The sequence below is a fragment of the Bidens hawaiensis genome, unplaced genomic scaffold (assembly GCF_021521415.1).
Source record: "Bidens hawaiensis isolate Kalapana, Puna unplaced genomic scaffold, B.hawaiensis_p1.1 tig00001093_1, whole genome shotgun sequence".
NCBI classification, from domain to species: domain Eukaryota; kingdom Viridiplantae; phylum Streptophyta; class Magnoliopsida; order Asterales; family Asteraceae; genus Bidens; species Bidens hawaiensis.
In genome coordinates, this window is record NW_027491064.1 from 367,961 (window position 1) to 379,000 (window position 11,040).

General features: G+C 36.9%; 1 protein-coding gene across 2 annotated transcripts; it reads right to left on the reverse strand.

Annotated features, from left to right (window-relative positions):
• Positions 1-660: 660 nt before the first annotated feature.
• On the reverse strand, positions 661-7,651 carry LOC143559999 (serine/threonine-protein phosphatase BSL3-like). 2 transcript variants are annotated; one of them, XM_077048418.1, is made up of 21 exons: positions 6,939-7,650; positions 6,745-6,805; positions 6,554-6,632; positions 6,390-6,469; positions 6,189-6,283; positions 6,008-6,107; positions 4,856-4,925; positions 4,405-4,506; positions 4,236-4,317; positions 3,969-4,148; positions 3,619-3,880; positions 3,309-3,537; positions 3,070-3,240; positions 2,754-2,992; positions 2,523-2,607; positions 2,330-2,428; positions 2,043-2,242; positions 1,884-1,959; positions 1,670-1,805; positions 1,297-1,439; positions 661-1,198 (listed from the first exon to the last, which is right to left on the reverse strand). In XM_077048418.1, the coding sequence occupies exons 1-21, from the start codon at positions 7,318-7,320 to the stop codon at positions 1,115-1,117; spliced, it is 2,955 nt and encodes a 984-aa protein (XP_076904533.1). In that variant the 5' UTR covers positions 7,321-7,650; the 3' UTR covers positions 661-1,114. The 2 variants fall into 2 exon arrangements, with proteins under 2 accessions (XP_076904533.1, XP_076904528.1); XM_077048413.1 differs by having other exon boundaries at positions 6,008-6,283; positions 6,939-7,651.
• Between the last annotated feature and the right edge of the window lie 3,389 nt (positions 7,652-11,040).

Here is an 11,040-nt window from a genome sequence, read left to right on the forward strand (position 1 = left end):
CCAGAAAAATCACATTTATTACCTGAAAACTCAACTTGAACTTGAACACCACAAACCAATTCTAACGATGGTTCTAGAGTTTTCCAACCAAGAACGTTTTTTCAACGACTTGCATCTCACAGCGTTAGAATTCTGTTAGTTGCAAACCATTAGAAACAAATATGATAAAAAGTGGGATCGTTATTAGCCAATTCGTTAGTTGAGACCGACAATGACCAAAAAATGATAGTTGGAATCAATAAAAACCAATGCAACAAAAAGATATCGTATTGTAGTTCTGCCATATCTATTTGCATCTCTACCTATAAACCAAAATACTAAATTTGAAACGCCTTAAATTTTTTAAGGTCGGGTACGATGGTTTAATACGACCAATTTTGGGTTTTAACCACAAACCAAAAGTGTTCAATAAGGTATGAAACCAACCCACCGGCAACAAAAAACAAGCTTTGAATAGTTGTTTACGATGTCAAACTGAATCATGGATATCCCTAATGGTAGGGCCGGTGCGTGCATAGGTTTGGTACGGTCTTAAGCCCCTACTCAACTCAAAATTTTAAGTTGAACCGTATTTGGTTAATCAGTTATTTGCTCACACCTATGTCAAGGGAATGAAACAGGAATTCAAACGCTTAAGAACAAGGGTTGCTCACTGCCAAGTAAAGAACAAATCACACAATCTTTTTACCAAAAGAGAGCAACATTCACTCTAATGTTGCACCTGCACCATATGTCCATACATAACACAACACCACCTCATCTATGATACATTCATCCTCTCATTCTATCTTCTGACATAAGCAACAAAAAAAATTAAACAAATAATACATCTAACCAAGAAACAAATATCATGTCAAAAAAAACTAGCAACAAAGGAAGACCCAACACTACCAATAACTCAAACCTCCCCATTTGTCAATGTACAAAGGGGTTTGCTAACTCACATTCGATGCGGTTTTTGTGGTCTCAAATCTTCATTTTCAATACGTTGCACCAAAACGATGTGAGGTGGGGTAGGGTGGACTGGCTAAGCAAATTCTTGAAATCTTTCAAGTGCGCCAACCACAACAAGCATTCCGACTGATTTTAAGGATGGTATGATATGAAATTCCAACTAAATCCATGCTAGAGAGGCATGATCATTTGCGCCCTGTGGACGGCCTCTAGTTGGTGTTGGTGGCCTGTTTGCATTAAGCTCCTACCCCCACAATACGAATAATATATGAAAGTTAACATCAATTCCCAGCATTACAAAGTGATGAAAATGTTAAATTTTCTAACAAAGTAAAACAGTACCTGCATCCATGTATCGTCTGTATTATGGCGTTCAGGGGAAGTTTCTTGTGACGAAATTGCTGGCGGCAGTGGATGAATAAGTTTTGGAACCACCACAAGATCTCTACCCAAAACTAATATTGCGCCTGCATTATTTGCGGTCCCTAAATAATAAAACAAGATATAAATAATCAATACATATATATAGTTATAACAGAGGTGACAATTTAGGGTTGTATTTTAAAAAGTAGCGCATCATAACCCATAAGTGGATTCTATGCTCTAAATCATTTTATTTAGAAATTTGGATCATTAATATGAAAATTCTCATACTTGACACGATAATTATTATTTATCATAAAATAATAAAAAGGATCAAGAACGATAGATTTACCACAGTAATTGGTGGCTGAGAAAAGGGTAATCAAATGTCCTTGAGCAAAACGTTCAAAGCCGTCCATTACACATTCATGTGCACGTACAATCAATTGGAGATCATTGTTGTTGCAGAACTCCATCACACGATCAGGCTATTTATGAAAAAATAAATGGTTAATGCACCAATGAACCAATATTTCCCATTATAAATAATTAGAAACAATGCTCACCCCAAAAGTAACCAACCCAGGACCTCTGGCATTGGGTCTCAGTCCTTCCACACTGTCATTTTCAGTGGGGTCAGACCTATTCAGAAAGATAAACGGTTAGAAGATGTGCACTAACAAAATTCAGTTCAAAATCAAACAATAGATGAATAAAAGACCAACCACAATAAATCCATAAGTACAATCGAACCAGCTTCCATAGTAATTGGTCTCTGAAGGTTTTCAATCTGCTCAATATGATTAATCGATCTACCAATGCCACCATGCATACAAATAATCTTTTTCTCAATTAAAGCTGCAAGCGGCAACCAGTTGAACAATCTGTTTATTCGATGCCATACCCAGATTCCATCTCTCTCACCCTGTTTTAAGATGAACTCTGATCATTACCAGAACAGGATAACCTTAAATCTAAAACTACATAAGCAAAATCAAGAACATGTTATTACCATTCGCTCTATGCACTCGATTCGAAATCCAAAAAGTGCATTAATATCAGCAGCTTCATGATTCCCCCGAATTAAATGAACATTGTGTGGATGCTCAACCTTGAAAAGTCAACCAATTGATACATACATGGTAAATCATGCTTCATACCATAACAAATCAACTTTTCACAGTAGTAAAAGACACAAGTAGTACCTTTAAAGCTAACAGCAGACAAATGGTTTCCAAGCTGTGTTGACCCCGATCAACATAATCTCCTAAGAAGAGATAGTCGATATATCTGATAGATGACGCATATAAATTAGCATGTCAAGTGAGAAGTTATGAACAACTTACCAAAGAATGACTCAATATTGAAAGTAATTTATAAACATGAACTTAATAAATAAATAAAAATGCTAATCTGGTAGTAGAAGGATCTCTTACGCTATGTCTCCAGCAGTTGATGGAGATCCATACTCATCAAAAAGTCTCATGAGATCTCCAAACTGCCCATGCAAATCACCAAATATCTTAATAGAAGCCTTTAGTTGTAGAACAGTAGGTTCACTAGCAAATATTCTTTCAGAACTATCACAAAGATCAGCTATCTCATTGCAATCCAGAAAGAACTGTCGACGAACAGGCGGTTTCCACCCACGAGGCTTCAATAGGTGAGCTATCACCTGAAAAAAAAAATATTTATTATTCATGAACAAAAGACATATATTTACATAAAGATAATGTCTGGACTTTTGTCTACCTTTTTGGGGACACTGTTAATTGACATTTGGCGATCTAGAAGCTTCCTTGCAGCAGTTGCATTTTCCGGGGTCCCATAACTAACCCTTCTGCCTTCATTTTCAAACTGGTCTATAGAAAGCTGTCTCACCATTCCACCTAATGCTCCACCAGTCTCTGCAGCTACTACCACCTGTAAAACAAAGGAAATCAGATGTGTTGTACAGTACATGCACGCAAAACTGTGAATATAATACTGACAGCTCGATGATGCAGCCGTATGCCAGTTGGCGCAGAATTAGTTACAACATCAGATTCAGGTTTTATCATTTGTTTCCCACTAGGAGTCGCCTCAGCTCCACGATCCCTATCTGGGAGGTCAACTTCTCCGTTTGACTGGCGGGCTTTTGCAGCAGCTAAGGTTTTAGCAATGGCCTCGGCTTCAGCTGCCGATGCCTCTACCAAGTATTCAACTCCTTTGCTAAGTCTCCTGCATAACAAATATAACCACGTGTGTCAAAATGGGTCAGGTTTAAGAAAAATAAACATACACCAAAATTAGTAAAACCACCTTGAGCCAGGAAGCATAGCATTCTCAGTGCTGATATCTGTATGCATGTCACCATTTATAGGTGGCGCAACAGGATCCCCAAGTACAACTGCACCGTCAGCATCTGGCTGCCTTGTTCGGTCATCAACAAATCCATACCGTCCAGGTGGCCTACCTACCTGTGAACCGGAGGCTGCTTCTGCAGCAGCTGCATGTGATGCTGCTGACGTCATTTCAGCAGCAGCCAGGTCTTCAGCAACTAAAAGATCATCCAACAATACTCCTACAATGAAAGAATCAACAGTAAATAAGACACCATAATATTAACTATTGAATTAACCTAAGTTTTAAAATGTATGAACAGGTCTTACCTCCACGTAGACCACCATAAACAAATATTAAATCACCAACAGCAGCAGCAGCATGCCTACACCGCCTTGTTAATTCAACCGCAGCATCTCCACCAGCAGCATCAGCACTGTATCTACCGGTCCTTGGTGAAGTCACAACAGATTTTGTATCACACCATACTCCTGCTGCAGTATCAAGAACTATACAAAAAATGAAAAATGTAATGAGCAACACGTGACTACGAATTATAGCATAATATTAAAAAAAAACACAAAACTAAATCAGACCTGCCACACTAGATGAATCCTCCACCATGCGACCACCACCAAGTGCTCCACCAGATACATGTAGCCTAGCATTAACAAAGACCTAAAAACAAAAATTGAACACCTTTACGTACTCTGCATGTGTGTGTTTGTGCGTGTACTATAACTAGTATTTGGAAGAAAAACGAACTGCGGCGTGTTGATATCGAGGAGATGGTGAAACCCCAGGAGCAATTGCCCATTCCCATCTACCATCTCTGTGTTTTGCAAGTCCATAAGCACTTGCCAGAGGCTGCAGATATGAACATATATAAATATAATCAGGTTAGTATATCATGGTGACTTAGTTTTAACTTTTAAGGTGGAAAGCATCAAGGTTCTGCAATTTGCAAATATACCAATTAGTTGTAGTGATAACACAACGCATAACTAAATATACAACAGCCCATAGGGTTTCATGGGACTGTTGAAGTGTTATATTCTTAATAATCACAACACTATCAGAAAAATGAAAGATCTTGAACAAAATGTAATTTTCAAGAGTCAGCTTAGGTTTTTTATTCAGTAATTCCATGGTTTCAATAACTTTGGTTTAGGAAATATATGGTCAAATTTGGGTACAATTATAACATATTTCTCACCACACTATTTGCATCCCGCCCTCCACAAAGCAAAAGAAGACCATCAGAACGTGCACTCGCGGTAGCATACCTACATCAAAATGGACGAACCAAATGACAAAACAGCAAAAAATATATATAAAAAACAGAAGTATGCTATAAGCTGTACAAAAATTTCTCAGCAGAAGAACAATTTATATATAATCACTTGCATAGTCATACAGACAAAGATATAAGAGAAATAAAAAAAATTCAAAATATCAAAGGAATCATCACACAGGATTTACAATCACCAAAAGATACACAGAGAAGAATAAACATTAAATTAGCTGATTAAATTGGAATGTAAAAGATTTCCTAAAAAAAAGCTAAGCATATGGCCAATCACGTAGCTAATGCAACAAATTCATCAACTTATCAACAGTTACACAAAACTGATAACTAATTGGTCTTGTATATGTCTTTGTGAACATGTATCTGACAAACTTTATCAGACGAGTCGCAGCCAAGAATTTTCTAAATTAGCATAATCAGCCACCAAATGTAGAGAAAGGAAAATTTAACTTGGCTGATCAAATTGGAATGCAAAAAAATGCCTAAAATGATAATCACTGTTGATCTGAAAAATTTAACAAACTATCAACAAATCTTATTGAATACAAAATTATGATATTTATAATGTGATAGATCTCGTATTACATCAGAGTGAGACATGGATCATTTGTGTACCTTGATTGAGACAATTAGACAAACTTTATTAAACAAGTGGCAGCCTAAAATTTTCCAAAATAGCATATTTACTTAAAAGAAAAGACATGTGATTCAGAGTTTATTTACCATATTTATCCTATGCACAACAGAAGACAAATGATGGTGGAATAATATGGAAAACAACGAAGGAAATTAGAATAAGTAATTAAAAAATTCTAGATATACAACAATTACATTCATGTATACTACATATAGACATAAACATAGTAACTGATTTAGTAAGGATGAGCAAATACAAGTCAGCTATAGGTATCAACAATCCACAAATTTAAGTCAAGGCCAACTTATATATCAAGAACTTGAAGAAGAAGATATTATCATGGCCAAACACAGATTAATGAAAACAAAAGCTATTTCCCATAAAACTATGAATATAGATATAAAGAACATTAGTAGACATACATGCATGGTGGTGGACCCTCTCCCTCTGGTTCTAACTTCTGCCACTCATATGGTTTTGCAGCCGTATCCAAGGCCCACACATCAGCAAGAGGCCGTTTTCCTGTTAATAAATCAGCATATGCATTAAGTCTCTGAAAAAGAACTTGAAAACTAAGTGAAACAGTCATTAGAAGAAACTGACCATCATTTCCACCAATTGCCATAAGATACCTTTGCCCCACAAGAGCCATAACATGCCCATACCGTGGGCCTGGACCTGGGCCTTGGACCACCACTCTACAAAAATCAAATACATTTTACTAACCAAGTTTGCAAACACCGCAACTTTCAACATATGTACACATGTACAAGTTAAAAAAATTCATATATTTCACGTTCAAACCTATGCCATCGAGGCCGCTGCTGCGTTAGATCAAGAACATGTAGATCTTCAGCAGATAGACCAGCTGGACCAATTCCACCCTAAGTTCATTTAACAAAACCGTAAATATATATAACAGAAAAAAAAAGGTTGTATAAAGTTCATAAATTGTCAAAATACCACACCTGAATAACCACCATTGTACCCACAGCAGTTGCCACATGAGCCGCCCTCGGTGTAGGCGGTTCTCCAAAAGGAGTTATTCTGCAAATTTCTTGCTAGCTTAATAAATTGTAGAAAAAATGCATCTCGCTTGATTACAAACATTATATAAAAAACAAAGAGTATCAATAGTCTATTAAGTAAAAACAATAACCTTGACCATTTATTCGTCAACACATCATAACAGTGCACATCCGCAGTCGCACCAGATAAACCTGTAACACGAATAACAAATAAAAACACGCGTTTTCTGCTAATTCAACTTTGCAGCTACCTAAAGCCAGATCATTTATATTTTTGGCATAATAAACAAACTACCATATACAATACTTAAATTATGACACATACGGATTCCAGCGCCTCCAGGCGAGGTAGGAGCGGCAGCATTAGCCGAATTCCCCTCGAGAGCAGTCGCGCCACCGAAGAGTATCAGCCTAGGTCCCATATAACCCGCACTTCCTTCCTCCCCAACCGCAGCAACCGCCGTCAAAGTATGCCCACACCTCGGCCCGGGACCGTCTTCCTTCTTGTCCAAAACAGCATTCACCACAGAATAATTAGGAGCATGCCTGGGCCCACTCACCGGACTCGGAGACTCCTCCTTCGCCAAAAATAACTTATCATCCACCTGCTCCTCCGGTCCAGAACCGTTACCGTTACCGTTACTGTTACTGTTGTTGCTACCGTCATCAACCTCCACCGATGACGTCATCGATGAATCAACATCCATGGCTATTGGATAACCAATTCGAAGCTGTTATTGAGTAGATCGGAGGTTGAATTCGATTAGGAAGAGTCTAATTTTGAGTTTGAATATGGAAACCCTAGGTTGAGAATTAAGATCCTCTTAGATTCAATTCGATGATCCCAAAGAAATGAATAAAAGTATGTTGTGAGGTGAATTGTGATTTGGTGGGTGTTTTTTAATTATTATTAGTATTATTTGCCAGTGGAGTGTGTGTGTGTGTGTGTGTGTGTGTGTGTGTGAGTGATCGCCGGCTTCGTGGTGTTGTGTTTGGGTTCGAGTGAGAGATATAATTCAAAGGTCAAAAGGTCAAAGAGAGTGGGTGACACGCGCTGCCAGGTGCGCGTGTGGGAAGATGGTTAAAGGGATGATGAAATTGAAATGAAACGAAACACACTAACATAACACCGTTATGACTCATGATTCACGCCGTTTGGTTTGGTGGCAACCCCTGCAGACGTCACACGGACGGAAGTGTATGTCCTACGTGTCATGTGATTCACGGAAGGTCTACTTTTATCTCGCATTCTTTGCCCGATGATTGAGTTACCCGCGTGTTGCGCGGCAAAATCGGTCGCTAAGGTCATAAAACCCAAACATGATATTAGCTATATTCATAGCAGTACCAGACTTAAAAGAAAAAAATTGTCGAGTTACTCGTTATGGTATCGAAACTAAAACAAAAAACATGTATATAAAAATTAAGGTGAATCAATGGGGTGACGTAAGTCGATAAACATGGGTGTTTATCACAACCGAACGTTGATTGTCCTGAGTGTTGAGTCGGTGAGTCTGCACGATTTCGGTCGGTTTATGTCATTATCGTTACGTTCCCGATCAAAGGCTTGTGTTACGGTACCGATACTTTTTCAGTTTATTTATGATTTCTTTTTTTTGAATTTAATGGACGTTTCTGAATATACCTTGATATAAACGTGGCATGAACATGCGGATTCAAAATATAAGCCTTATCAAATTTTGTAATAAGACTTTAAATTTATACGCAGTTAACCCTTTTAAGAAGAAAGACACTATACAATACTACAATAGACATGTTCATCGTCATTAAGTAGATAAAAAAAAACAAAAGAGAAAAACCAAATACTATTACAAAACATGGATTTTTGAACCTGGGTAACAAACCTATACCACTAATCCCAACCCTAAGGCTATGCGTAGTAGAGGGGCTATAAATTGAGGCGTTTTACGTCGTTTGGCGCCTAGTCAGCAAGGGGTGAGAATTTGTTTTTGGGGTGTAATGGTGTAGGGGCTACAAATAGTAATCTAATAATAATATATATACATATATGTATATATAACACACACACATATCCATACATGCCGGCCCCACCACCACAAAAATTCGCCCTTCTTCCAGGCGACGAGAAGAACTCGCCCCCGCCCCCTCTTTGCCCAAAAATCGCCCAGGGAGCGATGTTCGCGCCCCTTCACGCCCAAAATCACCCAAATTGTAGCCCCATTACATATGGCCTAACAAACCTATACCACTAATCCCAACCGTAACACTTACTTAATAAGACCACCAAACTAAAGAAAAATGTTGTTTATTAAACCAAATTTATATAGATAATAGGTGATTTTTAATGTTTTAAAAAAACCGGTTCATACCGGTTAAACAGGATGTGGGGTAAGTGGCCGGTATAGGTAAGTTAGGTGAACGGTTTGTAAATTGAGTTGTAACACCGATTTATATAGTTGGAAAATGTTTAAACCTTAAGTTTTAAATTTAGACTATAGATCAAATACTTTTAGGGCCCATATTGACCCTCGATTAAAAGTTTTAATATAATGATCTTTCTTATACCATCGGATCGATAGGTTTTAAGTTTTAACCTAACGGTCTTTCCTATACAATGAATTATGTATTTTTGGATTATTTTTTGAATTAAAGTTGTATATCATAGAATTATATAGTTAACTAATCAACTTGGTTAAATCACTCTATACAACCAACTGTACAAGTTATAAGCCCAACTCGATAAGGTTCAAAAATCAGTTTTTATAACATTGGATTTATACATTTACTATTATGCAAAAGTATGTGATTAGGAATTTAGGATTTATATAGTCATTAGCTTTTTTTATCCTTTTTAAAAGCATAAGTTAACATTATACGAGAGAGCTCACAACTTTTTTTTTTCTTCGATTAGGCTTCTTAAGAGATAATCCCAAATTACTTTTTATCCAAACACTTTTAACTGTGAAGTCGTTCACTTTTCAACAACCAATGTATTAAAAACACGTTTATAGTATTAGAGGTGTATTTGTTGGTAAGTCCAAACTGTATTCCTAAGTCGGTGAATATGAAAGGACATAAATTGACAAGTTGGTCAAATTAGTTTAGTTTCTTAATTATAATAGTATTATTATGGTAATAATGTCTTTGTCATAGTTATATATATAAATATAAGACTTGAGTAGAGGCTTTGGATGTGAGATCAATACAAAATTATTGTAACGAGTTTTGTAGTCATTTTTCTTTTGCAATAATAAAGTATTTATCGATCATGTGCCTTGAAGTCGTATCGAATCTTGGTCTAATCGTCATTAAAGCTTGAGGTACTCGGGATTAATACCAACATCTAGCCGTCTCATGGAAGCATGTTGTCATGAAGAGATCTAAGGCCGATCATTTTTTTGCCAATGAAAGTGAGACATAGGATCGACCGATTAAAGACACCAAGGAAGATCTAGGTAGTGCCGACTCATTACTTCAAGAAGCCGCGTCCGATCTTGTTTATTAATTCTGGGAGCCATAGAACTGAAGCCAAATGCAACTTGATGCATAAGTTAGCGACTAGATATGCGACCAATGGATTGTTGTTCGATTTTCTCTGTTAGACAATTCAAACCTTGATTTCAAGTTAATCGAAAATCATATCTGACAAGAACCAAAGACGATCATTGGTTGATGAATCAGAAAAATCGACTTATAGTTACTATTCCGAAATTCAGGGGTTGATTGTTGGTAATTTCGGTCCGTATTACGAACTCAAAGAATATGGAAGGGCCTAAGTTGACTAGTTGGTTTAGTTTTTTAATTACAATAGAATTATTATGGTAATATATTGGTCATCGAGTTAGTTTATGATGTGTAGTGAAACACACTTACTTTCCGTATCATTTTTATCATGTTTTAATTGCTTTTTAGTTTAATTATTAAGTTTTATGGTTTGTTTATGCTTGATATTACAAAGATGATTGTTTTCTTGTAGGTGATGGAGTTTGGTGGAAAAAAGACTTAAATTGAGGAGTTTAGGGGCTTAATTGTGCAACTTTCAAACTTATAAGTCAAGGCCCGACCCAAGCCCACTTCTTAAAAGCCTTTTATAATATTATATTAAGTTAATAACACTTGTTACCAGCCATTATCTAGTCCATAATCCCGAAATACACAAAAGAACCCTAAAACCCTAAGGATTCCGATCGGAATCTGCCGCCGGCAAGAAAGAAAGAAAAAAAAGAAAAAGCAAGGCGGCTGAGGTGTTGGCGGCTGGAAATCAAAGAGGAACATCGGGGCAGCTACTAGGGACCTTAAACAAGCAAAGATCTCAGCCATAATACTTAGTAAAACATTCATAAACTTTGTTTATTTTTCAAGAACCCTAACTTTGTTGATTTGATCTTTTGTTTTGAATTGTTTTGCAATTGATTGATTGTTTGACTTGTTAGTGATATTGTTTG